General features: G+C 46.3%; 1 protein-coding gene across 1 annotated transcript in view; it reads right to left on the bottom strand.

Annotated features, from left to right (window-relative positions):
* The window catches only part of LOC138296881 (solute carrier family 22 member 7-like), a 211896-nt gene that overhangs the window by 127270 nt on the left and 60980 nt on the right, over positions 1–23646 (bottom strand). Inside the window, exon 4 of the mRNA XM_069236375.1 lies at positions 5581–5735. Coding sequence (XP_069092476.1) covers positions 5581–5735 — 155 coding nt within the window. The remainder of the gene's footprint in view (positions 1–5580; positions 5736–23646) is intronic.

Below are 23646 nucleotides of genomic sequence, written 5' to 3'. Positions count from 1 at the left end.
ATGTTCTGCGGAGAAGGTCCCTAAGTTTATGATATGTATTGTCTGAACTCCTCCCGTTTTCGCTCCATCCCTGATGTTGGCAATCTCGGGGATGTTGAAGCAAAAGCCTGATGATGAAGCATGCCACAATTAGTGGGTGAGGGCATTTTTAAGAATCCAGCGTGATTTCCTACTAAGGTGGACCTTGCCTCATTGTCCTATTTTGTGTGTGTAGTGATTGATTTTCTCCTCTGCATAGTCAACCACCAGCTACTCTGGACACTCGTCCAGCCTAGTGGGGGTAGGCACAGCTAGATGATTCAGGTACTTTGAGCAGAGGTACCCCTAGAGCTCACAGGCATTCAGGAAAGCAAGACAGCTCTGCAGACTGGTAAGTCAAGTTATTTAAGCTTCTGTAGAGAAAGTGTGGCCTACAGAGCTGACTATTCTTCCACACTTAGGGTGACTCATAAGCTGGCTGCAGATTTACCAGAGAAACCTCAAGTCCGTCAAGAGGACGGTCATTTTTGTAGTGTGCCTCTTGAACATGCTCTGCAAATGATAGATGAAACAGACATCACTATCTTTGGGAGGTATTTTAAAAGTCACAGATTTAAGCCCTTCAAATCAGACTGTATATCGTCCTCAGGAGAAGAGTGACCATTGTTGCTCAGCTGCACCTGCAGGGGAGAAGGTGAAAAAAGTCAGAGGCTCACAGACTCTCCTCTTCCAGCTAAAGTTGGGGAAGAGTTTCAGTCAAATGGGAATCTCTAAGACCCAAATTTAAGAATGTATTAAAAGAGAGGTTGGCTGTTAGAAACTAGATACCAGAATCTAAATGAATTCCAAGAATGAATATCTTGATTTACTGTTTCATACATATCTCTGTAATAAACATTGCTTAAAATCCATAAATAGACAATTAATGAGCTGAGAACGTCTCAGAGGTCTTAAACAGCAATGGTCTCCTTATCCCACTTGATTAAGCCACATGCAGCCCCAATGGGGCCCACATCACATCAAGGTATAGCGTGTCAGAGTCGGAGTGCCTGAAGAGTGCTCTACTCCAAGGTTGGGATCTTTGGTACCCACAGCAGATAATATGAACCCTTTCCGAGGAGAGGAAGTGCAATCAAGTACTTCAACTGCTGCCATCTGAGGTGGGCAACAGTGGAGGCACTGTTGGAATGACCCCAAAACCACTCCCCTTCTTCAGGATGTCACCAGCTGAGCTCCCAACTCCCTTTAGTCACTTACTCAAACATGGGTCAAATTCCTCCAAAATAAGCTACCTTCCAGGCCTCTCCTAACTTGCTAATGCATTCAGAATTGCTTATGTAGGATCAGTACCATAAATTCCTCCATCAGCCCAAAGAAGACAGTTAAAGGTGAATACTGAAGATCTCACAGCACATGCACAATACCAAGCTTGCTTCTCCTCCTACACTCACCCCTTCTTGTAGAACTCCACAAAGGTCAACCCATATTTTTCACTGATCTTGCCAACTTGCTCAAATACCGAAAATCATTTCCTATGAAAATGAGGTGTTCATCAAAGGTCTGTCCGGGAAAGCTGCCCCACATTTACTTTATCAACACCTCCCTCACTCAAGGCAATTTCCAAGAGGCTCTCAGAACAGGCTAAATCCTCCCACTCATAAAGAGACCTACACCAGACCCTGCTGAGACTGAAAACTACAGGCCGATCACTTATCTACGATTCATCAGCAAAATCATTGAAAAATAAATCGACACTCAACTCCAAGATCACATTAGCGCACATTTACTAGTCTGGCTTCAGAGTACACAAGCAGCATGAAGAGTGACACCTTACAAATCACAGGTGCCCTCCTGATCAGAGATGAAGACAACCCCTCCCTCCAGATATTGCTGGCTCTCTCAGTTGCCTTCAGCATAGTTGATCACCCCACCTGCATCCACAACCTGGAGTCTAACATGGAATTCACTGTATTTATTGTACTTCATATTACTTCTTTGCCTGATAAATATTTGTGAATTATTAGCACCTAGATACCTTCAAGTAATAGATTGTGCTCATCAAATAATAATTATATATACATAATTATACATATATATATAAATGTTTGCAAGGGGAACTGTGCTATAAATGACCACCTAGGTGTTGCTGACTAGATTCTGGCAGCCTTATAGAAGACATGTGAGAAACTGGAAAATTAAATTTCACATTAAGGTCCTCATTCGGCGATCTTTTCAACAGACCGCTGAAGTTGTAGGCGCCAGAAGACCGTCAGTATTGGCAGCCCGAAGATGGCCATATTACGACTTCATTCGGATTTCTGCCTGTTTACAATTGAGAATCCGACACCGTCGGCCTCCCCAAACACAGCAGAGAGGCGCCACGCCAACAGGACTCTGCCTGCCATATTAATACGTAATACGGCGCAGCGGTTTCCTGAACGGCAGTGAGGTGCTGGCAGTGGAAATCGCCAAGACCCATTCCCTCCCGGACGACCACCTCGTAGGTGGACCGTCCGAAAGGGGGATATGTGTGTGTCTGTCTGTCTGTGTATGTGTGTGCTTGATTGTAGAGTAGTGGGGGTATCTGTATGAGTGCGTGTTTGTGAGCGAATGGTGTATCTGTATGAGTGCATGTTTGTGAGCGAATGGGGGTGTTTTAGTGTGTGTTTGTGAGAAAATGGGGGTGTCTGAGTGCATGTTTGTGAGAGAATGCAGTGTCTGACTGAGTGTGAGCAAATGGAGTGTTGTGTGTGTGTTTGGGTGCGAGCGAGTAGGGGTGTTTATCGGCAAGTGCGTGGGTGAGTGGGTGAGTGGGCATGCATGTCTGTGTGTGTGCGGTCATGTGGGCGTGCATGTCTGCAGGTGTGTGGACGAGTGAGGGGGTGTTTGAAAGTGTGTGGACGAGTAGGGGGGCTGTTTGAAAGTGTGTGGACGAATGGGGGTGTTTCAAAGTGTGTGGATAAGTTGGTGGGCTGTTTAAAAGTGTGTGGACATGTGGGGGTGCATGTGCCTGGGACAGGAAAGGGGATTCCTGTTGCCGGGTGCATTACCGCCAGGGTTTTCGTGGCAGTGCGACTGCCATGAAAAACCTGGCGGTGTGCCGACTCATAATACTGCCGGCAATCTTACTGCTGCCATTGGGCTGGAGGTGCTCACCTCCGGCCCGGCAGTCTGACCGCCCTGGCGGTATTGGCGGCATTGTGGTGGTTTGGCTTAGGCCAGACCACTGCAGTCATAATACAGCAGTCTTTACCACCGGCCCACTTGTAATGAGGACCTAAGTGTACAATATTGTGGCATTTTCAGGAACTTTAATAAAATGTAATGAGGATAACTATGCATTTCTGACGCGTCTTTAGACAAACAGAAACCTGAGTTGATTCATGACTGTATTCTATCTGTTGTGTCCTTTGAAGTAACCTGACTGCACAAAGCTTCCCAACTTCAGTTATCTATGATTTAGTCTCACAGCACCCAGAGCCAAGGGTGTTAGGGTGTGGTTATTAACAGCCAGGGGCAGCTCCTCCATTAGGGTGGAGGAGTGTCGCCCCTGCCAGCAGCAGGAGCTGCAAACGTTTAAAAATAAAACTATAATAAACTATGTTTATTATAGTCTTATTTTTAAAGGGGGTGGGGCCATGGGGTGATGAGCACCGAGGTGAGTGCACAGAGCACTCCCCTCAATGCGCATGTATATTTGGCCGGCCGTCTCACCCTGCTCAAACATAAAGGAGCACAAGGGCTCTCTCCAACCCGGCACTGTGTAGCCAAGTTGGAAAGAGCTGTCCCAGGCTCCCAGTCTGCGTTGGAGAGCCCAGCCAGGGTGCTCCAGCCAATCAAAGTGCTGCTTTAAGCAGCATAATGATTGGCCGCACGGCAGGCTGGAGCCTGCAGTGCAGTAAAGAGCGGCGGCAACTTCTGTTTAAAAAAAAATTATATTTGATTTCTGTTTTATCCCCCCCTAAACCCCACTTTTCTAAGTCGCCAGCGATGACTGTTAACAGCTATGACGTGATTCAACAGTGTATGGTCATATCCTTAAGAAGAAAGACATCTGTTGATGAGCTCCGTGTGTGACGTGGTCATTTACATGCTACTGGGCTGGGGAGGATGCTTCAGTGTTCAGTCACTAGTCCTGGAGTAGCCTCAGGTTTTGGAACAGCATCCCTAATCCTGCCTCTGCACTCAAAAATTGGCGATGGCAGAAGTGGAGTTAGTGGTGGTGACACACTCATCAGGATCACCAAGCCCTCAACCCTCTCACATTGGATCACAGGCTAGACAGTTCTATAGAGCAGGTGGACACTTTCCTTCACACAGGTGCATAGCTTCCTTGCATTGTCTGGACCACAACTGCCATCATCCGTAGCCTATGAATAATCTACCTGGTCCATCTTCGCCTCGGCCTTTTCCAGTCATCTTGCTCTGCTGGGGCAGTTTTTTACTGCCCATCATGAGATAGGCACACAGAGGAGGTAGGTTACACTGCCATCTTGGCAGTTGGCTCCATAACAACCCAGTCTTGAAATCCTGAGAGCTTGTCTTCCTTTATCACAAATTCAACAAAGTCATGTGTGTGCTGCTTATCCGAGGACTGGATATTTATAAATCTAGCAGGAGTAAAAGATTCATTATTTAAGGACTCGGGCCATGGAGAGCGTGTTGAGGTAACTTTTTGTTTACTTCCCAATAATCCCTTGACTCTGAGTCACTATTCTGGGTCCAGGTATTCATGACCTATGCTTGCACCCATCGTGGGTTTTTGTGGGGAATTGGCATAGGGCAGCAGCGCAAGTCTTCTTGCAGCGCTGTCCTGTGCCAATGTGAAAGGGCAGGAATGCACAGTAATTATGCTATACGGTCCATTCCTGTCCGTTCCCCCTGCTCTGAAGCCCTTTTGGCAACCTAGAGCCAACGCAGGCACCCTTGCACTATGGTGCAAGGGTGTCTGCATTACATGCAGGATTGTTTTTGTGCAGAAAGAGACACCTCAGAACAATCTCAGAATGCATCTCACATGGAAAGAGGAAAAAATGAAGAGAAATAAAAATATTTCTCCTTGTTATGCCTTCCCTGGGGAGGCGTAAGGTTTCGGCGCTGCCCCAGGTTTACGTGATTTAGTAAATCTGTGTCACCTTCAAAATCCATGGGTGTTGCATGGGAAAACCCAAGGCAACACACACGGCACACCTCCCTAGCACAGGGTAAGGCAATGTAGCGCCTTGCACTGCTTTGTCTTACTCCATATCTATGAGGTCATTTAAAGCCAGGCATAGCTATGGCTGAGAGGCTTGCGTGGCTGGTGTGTCAGAGAAAATGGCGCTCCGGAGACGCAAGTCTCTCATAAATAACCTCCAACATTCTTATTGCTTTGTTTCATAACAGGTTTGGTAATCAGCACAGGAGTAGACAGAGAAAGCTGTCCAAGTCACCTGTCCATACAACATATGATATGATGTTTCTAAGATGGGGGAGGGGGTCAGTAGGGTGACTGTCCTCTAGAGTGGATTTGAGAGATGGAGTGAGCTGTATTAGGTGCGGGAATTAGATAAAAAATATATTTTTTAACAAACGTTCCCACCACATTGACCCTTTACGTACCTAATGCTGGTATGATGATAGGAAATCCAGAAAGTGACATCCCAGAAAGCGACCGGAAGATGGCAAACATGAGATAATTGACAGATACTGCGGCAGCCATTTCGAACAGCAATGTGAATACACAGCAGACCAGGAGCATTGTTCGCCGCCCGTACCTGTATAGAAACAGATGAAAGCCAGGCTGTCTGAAACCGCTTACACTCTTATGGCATTAATGGACACACTGTCCTTCATTCACAGATTCTTGAAAGCAGATATAAAGCAACACCAAACTGGTCAATTGGGTGCAAATCCCAAGAGTCCATAAAGTAAGGGGCATATTTTTGAGAGGCTTAGGCCCTGTTGCATCACTTTTTTTGATGCTCCAGCGACACAAACCTCTCATCCATATCTATGAGGCCACGCAAATCCACTTTATGTGGCTTTAAACAACCTCATAGATATGAAGTAAAACAAAGCAGCATAAGGCGTTGCCGTAATCTGCACCAGGGAGGTGCTCCATGGGCATTGTGGTGGATATTCCCGCACCACACTAATGGATTTTGACACTGCTCCAGATTTACTTAATCATGCAAACCTGGGGCACCGGCAAAGCCTTACGCCTCCCCAAAGTAGGCAGAACAAGAAGAAATATTTTTATTTGTCCTTGTTTTTTTCCTCTTTCCATGTGTGCTGCATTATGCAGCACACAAGGAAAGAGGAAAATGCCTTGCGGGATTGATTTTGTGCAGGAAGGTGCAGGGGTGCCTGCATTGGATGTAGGCGGCCAATTGTGCACCAGCACAGGGGGAAAGGGCAGGAATACACCATATTGCATAAATACAGCACATACCTGCCCTACAACTGAAGCTACAGTCATTTGGGGAAGGAAAGCATGAGGGTGCAGTGCCTACGCTTAGTGTCTCTGGAGGACAACTGCACATATGCACAGGGGCATAATTCAGAAAACTACATTTCCCATGAAGCTGTAGAAATATCACAGTTCGGAGCATCTTTACTGGGCAATCAGCATAGTTTGCTGCTGTAGGAAGGATACAGAATACTATTCTAAAGTTTCCAATCGTACTTTGGATATGAACTTCAGAGGTAAAAGTACTGTTCAGAGATAACCTTGAAAGAGTTTAAAGTCTATTTTAATTTGCACATTTGGATACTAAGCTATGTGAGGAACAGGAAGGATTCTCAACTCTTTAAAGGCTGTTGATATTTTTAATAATGCATATGTTGTGTTTGAGGTAGAGGCATGCGATTAGGGAAAGTGATTAATACATATTGCTGTTGGAAAATTGTTTATACTAGAGTTAAGAAAAGACAATAAATGTAGAAAAACCAGAGAATGTGTTGTCACAAAAACGTAAAGTAGCTATCCTGTCAGATAAGGGAGTGAGATTTTGCCCAAACTGAATGATATTAATTACTTAGGTATTATTTGTGTTTCAGTTTCAGAAATGTCAGAGTTCCAGCAATGTCCCAGAGAATCTGAGCAATAGAGATACTCAGTTTTATTATTTGTTATTATTATAGTAACTTTCATGTGACCTTTTATGCCAATAAGGTAGTAAAGGGATCACTCTTGGACCCGAATCTCAAAGGTAAACTTAAACTTTTGGCTTAAGTTTAGACCAAAAGTCCAAGTTTAGACTTTTCAGTATTCACAAAGGTAAGTTAACAGTAGTATCTTTCACTCCTGGTGTGGAGATTCCGCCCAAGCACAGGCGTAAAGATACTACACGCAACTTACCTTTGTGAATACCAAAAAGTCGTAAACTTTGATTTTTGGTCTAAATTCGGAAAAAAAGTCCAAGTTCATCTTTGTGAATCAGGCCGCTTGTCTTCAGATATTCACTATGACACAGCAGGCATCACCACCAGAGGAGTAAACGTCAGATCCCAGCACAGAGGTAAGTCGGTGTGGGGATACCCAGGGATACCCAATTATCTCTTATCAAATTCTCCTTTCCAGGGATCTATTCGCAGCCAACAAAGTCCCATTGTGTATGGTTGGTTGTGGACATAGAGATGAACAGAATAGTAGTACTGCACACAGGACAGGTCGGTGCACAAGAGGTCTGGGCAGCCCGGTGCACAAGAGGCTTGAAACTGCAGCTTTCTCTGCCTACGGCCCTGGCCAGTGGGCACATTAAAGAAAAAACGAGGACTAACCTGAGTTCTCCCAAGGGGTCCTCGTTGCCAGCGCCATGGCCTGGCTCTCTGCCTCCCTCTGTCCCCTGCGCATGAAATCCATTCTGGAGATGCTGGCGAGCAGCTCCACTGACGTCAGGTGAGTGCGCCCTGCCGTCCAGTTATGGTCTACACAGCGCAAGCGCAGACAATCTGTGCTTGTGCTGTGTGGCCCTTAACTGGGCTGCAGTGTGCACGCTGTGAGCTCTGCTCTGCTGGTGGGACTACCAGAGTTTTTAGCTGAACTCCCCACTCCAAGCGGAGCACCGAGTGTCAAAAACTTCATCAGCTCAGAAGCAAAGCGGAGCTCGCCGTCCACCCTTACTTTATACTCGGGGTGAATGATAGATCTTGATACTACTGTCTCAACTCTTAGATAAAGTAACCTATGGGGAAAGTTCGGGTTGGCCTGAGACTAAAGCATCACAGGCAAACAAAAAATAGGTGTCATGAAAAAGACAGAACAGAAAGATGTTAGCCAAGTGCCATTCCCCTCATTTTCTAAAAACACAGATCCCTGGGACTTACGACCTCGTTATGAGATTCGAAGGTTCATTCTCATATATATCCACTTGTAACACCCAACATACTTTAGCACCTCCAAAGAGACTTAATGGCAATCAAAGAAGTTTGAATTATTCCTTAATCAGTGTCATTGCATTTTATGTGCAATTCTGTGGTATTTTATGATGACTAAACTAAGGTAGCTTTTGTTCTGTAATATGTAAGTGGAAATGCTGCTAAATGGAGCATCCCATCAGTAGGGATAAACAATCCATCATTATGTAACCGCTTTGCCTTTTGCAGACAAAGGCCCAGATTTACAAGAGAATGACGGATTGCAACTCTGTGCCAAATTTGGCAGCACTGAGCTCCATCATTCTCAAAACGCAGAGATGCCCCATATTTAAAAAAATATGACACACCCATGTGTTGCCCCCTGCGCCAGCACAAAATTTGCTGCAAAGCCAACGTAGCCACCCTTGCATCATGGTGCACGGTTGGCTGCCCTGAGGGGGAGATTATTTTTGTGCTGGAAGGGACACCTTCCTGCACAAAAACAATCTTCAATGACCTTTTGCTCTTTCTATGAAAGATCAAAAAATGAGGAGAAATCAAAACATTTCTCCTTGTTACACCATGCTAACATCACCCAAAGGGTGGCATTATATTCTGGCGCTGCCTCAGGTTAACTAAATCTTGTGGGTTTTTTTCTTGGGCAGCGTCAAAATGCAATGAGTGTTGCTGTGGCATGCCCACAGCCAACACCCATTGCACGCCCCTTCCAAACAAAGTGGTGCGTGTGAAGGGTCCATATTTACAAGGTGACCTTAGGGGCCAAAAAGAGGCTTAAGCTTAACACCAGCTTGTAAATATGGTGCAGCACATAGCACCACCGGAGTGTCACAAAAAGTGAGGCTTTGATAGCGATAAGGCTTTGTAAATCTGGCCCAAAGTTTTTTGATAGAGAGTCACACATTCTTTCTCTGGATAATAAATTAATGAACTTAAAAAACTTAAAGTGGGGCATTTAAGATTTGTTGAGGTATATTGCCACAATTAATCATTTAGTTGATTAGACTGGTTGGCCTGAAGAGAAAACAGCACCAGTATTTAATAAAGGGCTACAAAGTGAAATAAATAAAAAATTGGAACAGGTGGTAAATCCTCCTATGTGTGTATATTGTATAGGCTCAGTAGTGGTCTGCTTAGCATTTAGCCAAATCCTGTTCAGACAAACCCAAAGCAGAGACTAAGGTACAAGTAGTACATCCAAAGTTGGAAGAGACTAGAAACTCAGCAGAGCCTAAACCGATGAAGTTAGGGAGTGTAAAGGTCCCCATTTCAAAAGAAGACACAGAACTCATGAAGATAATTTTGTTAAGGCCTGTCAGAGTAAACCTAGAGTAAAGCGTCAGTAATGACACACAAAGAGGCAACAGACAGCAGAAAACTCAGGGCCTCATTTACGCGGTTTTGGCGCAGGGCAGCGCTACAAGAAGTCTTCCTGCGATGCCCTGCATCAAAAGAAAGGGGTAGGAATGCGCTATTTCCATGAATTACATAGAATTCCTGTACTTTTCCCCTACGCTGTCACACAATGGGCTGCCATGCGCTTATGCAGAGACACCTTCCTGCACAAAAACAATCCTGAGAGGCGTTTTCCTCTTTCTATGTGTGCTGTAGCACACATAGAAAAAGGGAAAACAAGGAAAAAAAATGTATTTCTCCTTCTTGCATCTCCTTTACGTCTCCCTGGGGAGCAAAAGCTTTTGACGCATTCCCAAATTCATGAAATCTCATCAATCTATGAATGTGTGAAATGTCATGCGTGTTACGTGGGAACACCCACCATAACGCCCATGGCACGCATCAGGTTGAGGCAATGTTCTACTATATTGACTCTGTCCATATCTACTAGGCCATGACAAGCTATGCAGGGCGGCTTTACGTAGCCTTGTAGATATGGCCCTGCAGTATATGCTGCCAGACTGTCACTAAAAGTGACGTTCTACCAGCACACACAGGGGCTTGTAAATAAGCTTCTAGATTTCTTGGCAAAGGAGCTGCCTTGTCGAGTAAAATATTGAAGTCACTTCCAAAAATGAGTAGTAAACACCATGCAGTCTTCAGTAGTCCGCATTGTTATACCAATGAAAAATAATTTGTTTGAAAGTCATGAAATATTCCGGAGCTGCAGAAAACCATGAAGGTGCTCAATCTTTGCAAATCTCTTTGATCCAGGTCCAGTAAAAAAAAATTATACACAAAGGATTTCCTTGGTTTATGTCAGGTTTGCATTTCCCCTTCCACGCAGTTCCCGCACAGACTGCTACTCTGAGGCTCATGGTTGTGCATGTCTTCAGCAGAAGAAGAAGATGGAGAGTGTGCAGGGGCAGTGCATGCTGCCTAGCCTGAAGACTCACATCCCAGAAGGAAGAATTTTGTGGAACATTTGACTAACGACAAGAAGGAATACATGTCACATAAATCAAAAGGACACTCACAAGACTTGCCAATAGTGAAGGCCAACGTGAAAGCAGAGAGTACAAGTTTCTTGTGTCCCATAGAGTCCCAGCCAAGACCTTTTGCTATAATTCTGTAATTATTTCTTTAGTGAAGTGATGAAAGCCCTCCTGGAACCAGAGGAGTATCTTGCAAGAATGCAGACTACACTTGTGGTTTTCAGAAGATGAAGCACTAACAAATATGTTTAATATTACAGCTATTTGATTGCCACTCTGAATGTAAACCAATCACAATTAGGTAGCTTTCATTAGTAAATAATCAATATTAACCCTACTTGTGATTCAGAGTTACTATATCAAACTTAATTGTGTTTTGGCTCCTCAGGAGTGGAAAGATGGAGTTTCACAATATAAGAGACAGTGGAAATACAGAGAGTGTCACTGGGTATATAGTAGGTATCTACATTTCAAACTTCATTGTTCAAATTGTAGTCATGTTAAAGATCACCTTTACTTTTTAGATATAAATGCTCCTATAGTGCCGACTAAGTCCAGTTGTGCAACCAGGTGTGTGACGCTGTAGAGTGCCACAGTTTCTCTCTCTAATCTCATTCCCCTTTCCCCAGACCTAGTACAAATCCCTATGATCACAGTGTGGGACCGGCTGTGTGTTTCTCAAAGTGTGGAAACCATCATCACTCCTGTTGAATCCAGATTTCCAGGTTAATGCACCTTGAATAAGTTGCCTAGTTACCTTTCTGAATTGAATGATGGATTCTGCTACCAAATTATCTTACATTCTAGATATGGTAACAGGTCAATTCAATGAAAACTGAAAGTACAGTTCTATAACATGAATGAATACAGATTAAACAAAACTAAGACATCTATTAAAACCTTATTAAAGTGAAGAGGCTTGGCATTTACTGCTACCTGCCGAACCTGAGGTTATTGATCAACAGGCCTTACTGCCTCCTATAAGAGAGTGTAAGTCTAATGTACAGTTGTATGCTTGAGTGCTACCTGTTATACCTTGGCACAACCCTGAGAGATTTATTAAAGACCCTTAGACGTTGTCATTGCTCCTTAAACAAGTTCAACAACATTTCCTGTGTAAACCTATGACATTCCCAGATGATCAATCCAAGGTAGCCTTTGTCTTGTCTTATATGAGCAGGAATGCTGCTAACTTCAGATCTAAGAAAAAAGTTTGCTATTTCCTATCAAATTAATTTCACATTTGTTCACAGAACTCAGAGAAATTATTTATATCCAAAGGGATGATTAACAGAGAATAATCATGGTTTGGGATATGATAAATTTTTCTGAGTTCTGTGAAAGAACACGAAAATATATTTGATAGGAAGCATGTTCTTTTCTTAGATCTCAAGTTGTTGAATTTAAAGAATTTAATTACGTGTTAGTGAGTTACATGATTACCTCTTATCTTTTAGTGATATAAACTGCTTGGCCTGAAAAGGAGAGGTCCACTTTATTTTACCAAGGGTTACTAGGTAAATTAACAGATGTACTGGCACAAGTATTAAAGCTTACTATGAAGTGTGAGGAGCTCATAGGTTTTAGTGCAACAAGTAGATCATCATTTAGGTGAGACATGCTCTGTGAAAAACTAGAATGGTATTAAAATGTGTATTGTGCATTTAAGTAATCAAAGAGAAAAGTGATACAGAGGTTTTGGAGCTCATTAATTAGGTAGTATTAAATACCTGCTTTCTACAGAGGAAACAGGAGTACTTGAAACTTAAAAAAACAATGTATGTATTGTGGCCAATCTAGACATTTTGTTAAAGATTGCCAGAGTAAAACCAAGGCCTCTAAAAGACCATTAGCAGATGCATCACAATGAGAAAAGTAAAAAACTGTTGGAAAACTGGGTTCCTTGACAATGAAAGTAGTTGCCTTGTTGAGCGAAGAATGTAAGTCAATTTCAACTTGGATATTGAATCCTTTGCAGCCCTCAATCATTCATATCAAACTTTTCATGAAAACGATCTTGACCGGTGGAGATTAAAAAGGTTGTTTGAGGACTTTTAGATCCAGGAGCCTCAGGAAATTACAGGGGCATTACATTTGATCAATCATTTCTATTACTCAATTATTGAAGAAATGGATTCCTGAAGAGCTTGGGCAGTATTGGGTTTAAGGTAATCTTTGGGGCCTTTCCAATTTCACAATCGCATGATTCCTTTAGAATATGATAGTAGTCATTACAAGAAGATTTGTTTGATTTGATTGATGTCCCACAAGAAGAGACTGCAACTTGTTTCTGCACAGTTAAGAAAACAGGCTGTGAGTTGTCTCATTTTTGTAAAACAGGGGGCATCTAGAAATTGCTGAAACCTTTGCCATTGTTAATAGCCGTTTTGGTTGGAGTTAATTTATGTTAAGCAATGTGTGCAGACATATGCTAGTTATGCTCAGATTTAAAGTTAGCACACAAGATCTATGGTACCTTTAGGCCATTGCCTGCACCACTCAACCCCCGACAGTTTAGTGTCTATGAACTTTATTGTGGAATTACCAGAGAGTCAAAACTGTGCTATGATCCTGGTTGTTGATAATTTAACAAAGATGTTTGATTACTGGGCTTCATCTTGCAAGGAGTTAGCACAGATTTTTTGCAAATTATATTATTAATTTGTTCAGAATTCCATAAGCTTTGATGTCTGATAGATGTCCTCAGTTTACATTAAGGTTCTGGTCTGTCTTGTGTAAGGAATTGGATATGGAAGTTTTCTTCTCAACGAATTGTCATCCTCATACAGACAAACTGAGCATTTGCATTAACTTATTGAAAAGCATTTGCAATATAATGCCTTTGTGCAGGACGCCTATTGTTTTAAGATGTGGTTAGCAGAATTAAAAAATAACAACACTGAATTTACTTTCATCAAAACCAGTGCCTTCAGTACAAGAACATTAGTTTGAAGGGTAGAAATCCGCAAGTGGAAACAGCTGACAACTCAACCAGGTTTTGAACAATAATAATATGTTCGGAACCCAGGGAAAAAGGGATCATTGGATAAAGAGCAATACATCTGAAACACTGGTTTAGGATAAAGCCATCAGCATCCTTGAATTGTCTAAAAAACCACTGCTCCATGATCTTAACAGAAGAGAGACAAGCAATCACGACATGTTTTCTGCAAGCAAACAGATGTCCGCCCAGTGCTCTGAGAATATGGCATTATAAGCTTATCCCTCATTCTGCCACTTGCACCAACTCTACCATGAATACGGTCTGGATCCAAAAGTGCCAATGAGAGAAATAGGATGCTGTGGTGAAATGAAGGAAGCACTAGCAGTAGATATTGGAGAACATCCACCGAGAAGGTAAGGGAAACAAGACCTGGAGGAAATAAGAAAAGGAAACCAAGAGATCAATAGTGATTAACTGGAAAAAGGTCAAGGTGACAGGGAACTCAGAAAGGAAGCGCACAACAAACTGAAGGGATGCAGAAACCGGGAGATAAACTTGATTGCAAGCGGAGGAAGCCAAACAACAGGGAAATGTTGCACTGCCCTGTAGGCCTTTGAAGTCCCATCCCTCAACAGAAATGAAGGACACACAGTACTATAATAGCGTCCATGTTCCAGTCAGCTATATCTTTTTGCCTGATCTCTTCTGATCTTATAGAAAGATCTGAATCCTGGATATTGTTGTGAAGTATGGCACTGCCATGATATACCTTCCTATTAAAACGAATTTGTGAGTTTTTCACTACCAGGACATGTAAAACTTAAACATACATGTCTGACTTTTTAAATGCACTGCACCCTGCCCTATGGGATGTTTATGTTTTGCTAGGGCAACCTGGCAGTTTAAAACTGCATACAGGCTGCAATGGCAGAGCTGGGACAGGATTCAAAGGGCAACGTCAGTGGGTGGCACAATTAGTGATGCAGGTCTATGAGTCGCATTTAATTTACAGGCCCTGGGTACATGTAGTACTGCTTTACTAGGAACTCACTAGCAAATTAAGGGGCCGATTGCAGCCTGAATGCAGTGTTACACTACCATGTCAACTTGGCATTGAAACCCCTTGCCACACCTTAAACTCCTCTTGTATTACATATAAGTCACCCCTAAGGTAGGCCTTAGGTAGCCCATTAATTAGCTGAAATTAAGTGCTATTTTTCTAACCAGGTGTGGTATCTTTTTGTGTGATGTTTTCACTGTCTTACTGTTTGAGTTAACACACTGCCTCTTAAGTTAAGCTAGGCAGGGATGAAAATGGCCACTTCAGCACTCGATCAATCAATCAATCAATCTATTTATAGAGTGCACTACATACCCGTTAGGGTTTCAAGGCGCTGAGGGGGGGGGGGGTCAAGCTGCTACTGGTCGAAGAGCCAGGTCTTGAGGAGTCTTCTGAAGGCGAGTAGGTCCTGGGTCCGTCGCAGGTTGATTGGGAGAGTGTTCCATGTCTTGGTGGCGAGGTAGGAGAAGGATCTGCCGCCGGATGTCTTTCGTGGATGCAGGGGACGGTGGCGAGTGCGAGGTCTGCGGAGCGGAGCTGGCGGGTGGGGGTGTAGAAGCTGAGTCTGTTGTTGAGGTAGGCAGGTCTGGTGTTGTGGAGTGCTTTGTGTGCGTGGGTGAGGAGCTTGAAAGGGATCCTCTTTTCAACGGGGAGCCAGTGGAGGTCTCTCAGGTGGGGTGTGATGTGGTTGTGGCGGGGTACGTTGAGGATCAGTCGGGCGGAGGCGTTTTGGATGCATTGGAGACGCCGTAGTTGTTTTGTCGGTATGCCTGTGTAGAGTGCGTTGCCGTAGTCTAGCCTGCTGCTGACGAGGGCCTGCGTCACTGTTTTTCTAGTGTCTGCTGGGATCCACTTGTAGATCCTGCGGAGCATGCGGGGAGTGTTGTAGCAGGAGGAGGTGACTGCGTTGACCTGTTTTGACATGGAGAGGGAGGAGTCGAGGATGAAGCCCAGATTGCGTGCTGGTCGGTAGGTGTTGGTGGGGTTCCTAGAGATGTTGGCCACCAGGAGTCATCCCAGGCGGAGGGGTTGGGTCCGAGGATGAGGACCTTCGTCTTGTCCGAGTTCAGTTTCAGGCGGCTGTTTCTCATCCATTCGGCAACGGCCTGCATTCCCTCGTGGAGGTTGGACTTGGCGGTGTGCGGGTCTTTGGTGAGGGAGAGGATGAGCTGGGTGTCGTCGGCGTAGGAGATGATGTTGAGGTTGTGTTGGCGGGCTACTTGGGCGAGGGGTGCCATGTAGATGTTGAATAATGTTGGGCTGAGGGATGAGCCCTGGGGTACGCCGCAGATGATTTTGGTGGCTTTGGAGCGGAAGGGAGGGAGGGAGGCGGACTCTCTGGGTTCTGTCGGAGAGGAAGGATGTAGTCCACTCGAGGGCTATCTCTTGTATTCCGGCTTCGGAGAGGCGGGTTCTCAGAGTGTGATGGCATACCGTGTCGAAGGCGGCTGATAGGTCCAGGAGGATGAGGGCTGAAGTTTCGCCGTTGTCCATTTGGCGTCTGATGTTGTCTGTGGCGGCGAGGAGCACGGTCTCGGTGCTGTGGTTTTGTCGGAAGCCAGACTGGGAGGGGTCCAGGATGTCGTTGTTTTCGAGGTGGCGAGTCAATTGTGCATTGACGATATTCTCTCTGACCTTCGCAGGGAACGGGAGTAGGGAGATGGGTCGGAAGTTCTTAAGGTCCTGGGGGTCTGCTTTGGGATTCTTAAGTAGGGCGTTGATTTTGGCGTGCTTCCAGCTTTCCGGGAATGTTGCTGTTTCGAAGGAGATGTTGATGACCTTCCGTAGTTGGGGAGCGATGGCTACGTTCGCTTTGTTGTACACGTGGTGGGGGCATGGGTCTGACGGAGATCCGGAGTGGATGGAGTTCATGAATTTGTGTGTCTCGGTGTCGCTGACGTTTGCCCAGGAGGTTAGGCGATCGGAGCGGGTGGTATTAGCGGGGTGGTGTCTGGCGTGGTGGGGGCGGCTGTGGTGTTGAAGATGTTGTGGATGTCGGTGATCTTTTGGTGGAAGAATGTGGCCAGAGAGTCGCAGAGCTCTTGTGAGGGTGGAATGTCGTTGATGTTGGTGCTGGGGTTGGAGAGTTCTTTCACGATGCTGAAGAACTCTTTGCTGTTGTGTGCGTTGTTATCTAGGCGGTCTTTGAAGGATGATCTTTTGGCTAGTCTGATTAGTTGGTGGTGTCTGCGGGTGGCGTCTTTGTGGGTCGTGAGGCTGTCGGGTGTGTGTTCGGTGAGCCATTTATTCTTAAGTTTCCGGCAGATGCGCTTGGAGGTCTGGAGCTCTTCGGTGAACCAGGTGGCTTTCTTGGTGGCTTGGTTGTTGGAGGTCTTCTTGAGTGGGGCGAGTGAGTTGGCGCAGTCGTTGAACCACTGTCTGAGGTTGTGGGCAGCGGTGTCTGGGTCGGTGGGGTCGTTGGGCGGGTTCTGGGCAAGGGCGCTGGTCAGCTGGTCTTGGGTGACTTTGCTCCAGTGGCGGCGGGGTGGTTGTAGGGTACGGTGGTGCTTGACCTGTTACTGGAAGGTGAAGTGGATGCAGTGGTGGTCGGTCCAGTGGAGTTTGGTAGTGTGGTTGAAGGTGATGTGGGCGCTTGTGGAGAAGATGGGGTCAAGTGTGTGGCCGGCTGCGTGGGTGGGTGTGGTGGCAAGTTGTCTGAGGCCGAGGTTGGAGAGGTTGTTGATCAGGGTGGTGGAGTTGACGCCGTTGTTGTTCTCGAGGTGGAAGTTGAGGTCCCCGAGGAGTATGTAGTCTGTAGAGGTGAGTGCGTGGGCGCTGGCGAGGTCAGAGATGGAGTCGCTGAAGGGTGCCCGTGGTCCTGGGGGTCTGTAGACGAGCGTTCCTCTGAGGGTGGTGTTGGGGTCGGTGTGTATTTGGAAGTGCAGATGTTCGGCGGTCTTGAGGGTGTCGTCCGTATGGGTGTGGACCTTAAGGGTGGTCTTGTGGGCGATGGCTATTCCTCCTCCGATTCCGGTTGTGCGATCCCTGCGGGTGATCTTGTAGCCCTCCGGGATGGCTATGGCGATGTCGGGAACCGAGGAGTCGTTCCACCAAGTTTCGGTAAGGAAGGCCATGCCGGGGCTGAGGTGTCGAGCAGGTCCCAGAGCTCGATGACGTGCTTGCGTGCGGAGCGGGCGTTAAGGAGTATGCAGTGGAGGTGGTTGGTTCTGGTCTTTGGAGGTTTGGTGGTTCTGTCGCAGGTAAATCTGCAGTTGTGGCAGGAGAAGGGTCAGTGGGTGTTCTTTGGTGAGGACTGGAAGCATGCTGTGGAGCGGCCAGGGTTGAGTGCGTTGAGGTCGCTGGCAGTGTAGTGGTGTCTGGAGGTGCGGGGATTCCGTGGACCAGGGGGGGTGGCGCTGGGCGCAGGTCCTGGCGCGGACGGGCGCAGACGTGCTTGCCTCTGGCGCGCCTCCGGCGCAACCGCCATTAAGAAGGGGAGGAGCAGCTGGGAGGCGGGAGGCGTGAACGAATGGGGGCTCGAGGGGGGCGGGGCCGCAGGGATGCAGTGGCGGGAAAGGAGACGGCTCGGGGGAGCCGAGGCGCTGGGGGTGGGGAGGCACAGAGGGCGGCAAAAAAGAAAGGAACGGGCGCAGTAGGAGTGGTGAGAACAGTTGGCAGATGCATACAAGATCAGGCAGACGCGGGAATTACGGAGGAGACAAGGCACAACTTGCGAGTTGCAGAAAGACAAGGCAAAACACTGAGATAACAGAGTAGACAAGGCAAAACACAGAGAGACAAGGCAAAACACAAAGAGACAAGGTAAAACACGGAGATTACAGAGGAGACAAGGCAAAACACGGCTATTGTGGTTAAGACAGGGTAGACACTGTAAATACAGTCAGGACAAGGTAAACACACACAGTGACTCCAAGAAGGCGCTTACCGCTAGACACCAGGGATGGCCAGCAGGGAGCAGCGAGGGCGGGGAGGGGAGGACACGGGGACAGCTGGGTGTCGCTGTACGCGTGAGGAGTGATCCAGTGGCCACAAAGGTCAAAGGTCACAGCACTTGCTTTATCAGTGAGTGTATATCCTGGATACAGAGCTGGCATAGAGGTTATTCTGCAAGACCTTAACTAGATAGAGGAGAGAGATGGATGGTCCTGTGGTGCATTAGTCAAAGGGAGTTCCATCAGAGAGCATGCAGAAGGGTATGAGGGCTGGTAGAAATGGGCAGATCCAAAACAAGCTGCCAGGTAGGGCCTTGGTGACAAATGAAGAGACTCAAAGGGAAATACCAGGGGTTTATTGAAGGGTTCACTGAGAGATAAGGGCCTGGCAAACACACTGGGATGAGCCCTCATACTCTTAGTATGCTCTCTAATGGAACTCACTTTAACTAATGCACCACAGGATTGTCCATCTCTGTCCTCTATTTAGTTAAACTCCATATAATAGCCTCAGTGTCAGCTCTGTATACACTTACTGATAAAGCCAGTGCTGTGCTGATCTGCCCAATGTCATCCCCGCCTTTCCTGATGAAAGTTGATCTTGGCTCTGTCCACCATGGCCAGCCCAAGCATTCCCCTATGCAGATGTCCAGTTTCCACTCCTGCTTGCCTGGCTCCACTTAGCACACTTCTCTAACCCTCACCCCCCGCATACGACATAGCTGATGCGCAGGTCACCCCTTCTCCTCTTTAGCAGCAAAGACATTGAATGAGCTACCTTTGTATCTCCGGACCTCCCCATCTCTTCTAGAGTTCTGAAAGTCCCTGAAAACCTGGCTATTTGGCTAATTAACTGGACCCTGCCAGCACCTGGATACACTCACGGGTGACAAGAAGTGCTTTGCTAATCTACAGATTGATTGATTGATCGATTGTCAAGTGTGTGATCCTCATTAAAATATATTGTCCAATATTCACATTTAGTGCACCTGCCATATCATTAAGCCTCTCCAAGTTCGACATGCGGAGCTCATCATGTCATGCCTGGGTTAATCTGGCAGCGATTTGCAGGCCTGGTGGAGGACAGGAATGGAAGATGGTGCTGCTGAAAGCCCCTCTGTTAGCCTTGCACAACTCAAAACTGGCTAATGAAGTGCTCTCTGCCTTTGTTGAAGGAGCATCTGACTAATGTTTTGGAATCAAGGTAAGTGGATGAAGTGAAAGGATTTTAGAACCTGAAGTAAGAGAGTATAGGAGGCACATTAAACCTGTAGTTAAATGGGAGAGTAAGGAGAGAGTAAGGGGAAGAAGCCTACATTGTGAAAGAATAGATGAAAGGAAAAATGGACGACAAAGCCAGTGCAGGTGGATGGAGCTCTGGTGAAGGAAAAGGAAACCGGCCTCACGCTTATGAGATAAGAGCTTCAACAGGTTACTGCAAGAGTTTGCATGGCTAATCACTGGGTGGTTGGGAGACAAGGGACTCAAAAGGGCAGGGCTTCATGGGAAGCTGGAGTATACTAGTAATGCACATGTGCAAGCCCATGTAGTTAGTTTAGACAGACAATGGGATAGGTAGATTTTTTTATACAGCAAGAGGATTTCTTTAGCATGTTGTCCACTGAAAGAGTGGATAATAAAAACACAGGTGAAGTTGCATTTCACAGTCAGGGTGGTACTCTGACCATTAGCTAAAGTGTTATTCTCTTGAGGAAAAGGTGCAGAAAAGCCCACACTGAGAATAAGAGTGAGTAGCACAAAATGGAATGTTGTTTAACTGAGGGACCAGCTGACTTTGGAACTAGTGAACCAGGCTCGAGTCCTGGTGTTGGCACAACATCCTGTGATTCTTGGCAAATCAATGTATCTCGTAGTGCCTGCAAAATTATATATAACGTATTGCAATGTACAAATAAAGAGATCTTTTTTTTCTTTTGAATTTTTTTATTAGAGAAATACTACAGTTCTAAAAAAGGAGGTACAGATACATAGGCCATTTAAATACATCATCATGGTTGTAGTGAAGGACAGATAAGAATAACGACTATTTTAAACCTTTGTGTGGAGGGGAGGGGCTTAGAGTAAGAGGGAGAGAGAGAAAGAAAAAAGACAGAGGGGCCAAAAGGGGGAGGGAGGAGGGATCTTCAAGAGAGGGGGGTAGAAGACACAGGCACAGTTACATTGAATTGAATTGGGGGAGTGACTTGTCTCTGCTGATGAGTAAACCCCTAGAGCCCATCGCGCCACAGGGTTTCGTAAAATCCTGGCGTGGTGTCCCCCTTACAACATCCGTATGGCATGTCTGCTGACCAATAGCATGTGGAGTGAGCCTTCTTTCCTTTAGGCCGAGTGCCGGTGGTCATAATCCATGATGGTGGAGGTCTGTAGAGAACTTATAGGCAGCCGCACCTGTAGCCCCTACGGGGCAGAGTGGAATGCAGAGAATGTATAGAATAACAGTCGTCGTCGAGCATACCATCAGATCATTCCTTCTGGTTTGAAGGACAGGTGGCCCAATAGTGAATGAGATACATCTATAACTTAATGTTACATTTTGTTACATTTCGTTGGGAGGGTGTGATAGATACATTTGGTGTCAGGATAGTAAAGGCCTTTGTGCTGTTAAGGGATAGTTTGCGAAGGAGGATATTGGGTAATGAGGGTACTGACTACACAGGGAGAGTTGAGGAAATAAAGTCTACGTTCTAAGAAAGAGAACACAGAGAGAGAAAGGCATAGTTTGAAGAGTGATGAGTTGAGGAAGAGGGAAGGGTGGGAGTCAGAGGTACACACATCAATCCAATGCCTCAGGGCCGTTGAACACCCAACGCCCGCTCAGTGCCCGCTCATTGATTGTTGGTGGGGTAAGGAAGGCTCTGGAAAGGGGAAGGGAGAGATGGGTGGGGGCAGGGGGGTGGAGGGAGGAGACTGAAGTTGCAGTGACTAACAATGACTAGTGACTAATGACTAGTAGGGGCGAGGGGTAGGAACAACAGGCAGGGTGCGAATGATGGTGTCTCTGTGAGAAAGGGAGTCCATATCTGATTGAATAGGGCTGCCTATCCTGTAATTTGTAAATGACCCGTTCGCATGTGGCTATACGGACCATTGCCCCTATCCACTCCGCTGGAGCAGGGGGCACGGTTGACCTCCAGTGGCGGAGGACGCATATCTTAGCTGTCGCTAGCGCCGTATGGAGCAGCCTCTGTTGAGGTCGGGACAGGGTGTGGAGTGATCCCGTGTTGTGTAGGAGTATTAGAGAGGGGAAGAGCGGTGACTGGAGTTGTAAAGAAGTGCTGAGAGTGGATCCCACCGCTTCCCACAAGAGCTGTATCGAAGGACATTCACATAGGATGTGGAGCAAGTCACAGCGGGCCTCTGGACATCGCCAACAGTTTGCATGAGGTAGGAGTCCTACTTTATGTAATTTTACCGGTGTCTAGTACCAATCATGGATTATCTTAAAGTGACAGAACTTCAGCCGGGCTTCTCAAGTACCTTTATCTAGGGCTTCTATTACGTCCAACCAATCTTCCGGGTCATATTCCTTTCGTGGTCGGGTCTGCCAATTATAGTGTAATGTTTCAAGAAGGGGTTGTGAGTATAAATGCAGCGTTATTACCTCATACAGGCCTGCCATTACCCCTTTTTGATGGCCCTATGTCTTGAGATAGGCAAGGCGAGGTCTGGACTATCCATGGGGCAGCTCCCATACTCTCGAGTAGGCAGTGTTTAAGTTGCAAATAACGCCAATCCCGATGAGAGTGGAGACTGTATTCCTCCCGTAAGTTCTCAAACGTCTTGAGTACCACATCATCAATAATCTGAGCCAGGCTATCATTACCGGCCAGGTTCCTTTGTGGCCAGTCGAGGGAGGCACCTCCTATGCATGGACCGTCATTGCCCCATGGGCAGGCCTGAGCATTTAAAAAGGAATGTATTCCGAGGAGGTGATGCGCCCTGTTCCAGGCTGTATGCAACGCTTTTAAGATCGGGTTGACTGGGCCAGGCTGGGGCAGACCGACATTGTATAGTCGGCTAAATCCACCTCGGTGTGAGAGCAGCTGCCTTTTCGTGATAACCCACTGTGGTTGATCTGGTAATCCAGGAATCGTGTATGCTAGTTGGGACAAGTGGAGGACGAGAGCGTAATGTTCCACTGAAGGAATCCCCAGACCACCTCTAGCGCGGCATGCTATGAGCTTTGCGGATGCTAATCGGGGACGTGTTAAGCCCCACACGAAGGCTCTGAACACTGCATCTATCGATCTCAGGGACCGGAGGGGCACTTGGAGGGGTATCATACCCAACATATATGTAAAGCGTCGTAATGTGACCATTCTCACAGCTTGTACTCTACCCCACATTGAGAGCCCTAAGTGAGACCCATTTCTCAAAGTCCAGTTTCATGCGAGCAGTGAGAAGATCCAGGTTATCTGCCACCATTCATTCTAGTCCTCGATTTACATGTATGCCCAGGTATTTAAGGCGGTTCGGGGTACCTTGAAACAGATATCCGTGTATCGCAGCTCGTGTCGTCAATAGTGAGAGGGGCAACGCTGCACTGTTGTCCCAGTTTACCCGGTAACCCAATATCTTTGCAAAATCCTCAATGATTTCGATTAGAGCTGGTAAGGAACGTCCCAAGTCCGCAAGAGTTAGTACGATGTCATCTGCATACAAATAGATTTGAGAGACCCCCCCTTCAAAGGTATACCTGTAATCAGCGTAGATTGGCGGATCATAGCCGTAAGCGGCTCAATTGCCAGTGGAAATAGAAGTGGCGAGAGGGGACAGCCCTGCCTCGTCCCTCTACGAATTGAGAAAGGGTTGTATAGAGAGCCCCCGCAGTTGACTTGCACCATGGGGCATTCGTAGAGCAGACGGACTTTGGGTATGAATTGGTCTCCCAATCCGAATTTTTGCAGAGTTGCAAACAGATAGTCTCATTTGATGCGGTTGAATGCTTTTTCGGCATCTAGGGACAGCTCAACAGCTTCGCCCGGCAGATTTCTGGCTTCC

This window comes from Pleurodeles waltl, chromosome 5 (assembly GCF_031143425.1).
Source record: "Pleurodeles waltl isolate 20211129_DDA chromosome 5, aPleWal1.hap1.20221129, whole genome shotgun sequence".
NCBI classification, from domain to species: Eukaryota; Metazoa; Chordata; class Amphibia; order Caudata; family Salamandridae; genus Pleurodeles; species Pleurodeles waltl.
The sequence above is the reverse complement of the archived record's forward strand: the minus strand, read 5'-3'. Positions and strand labels throughout refer to the sequence as shown.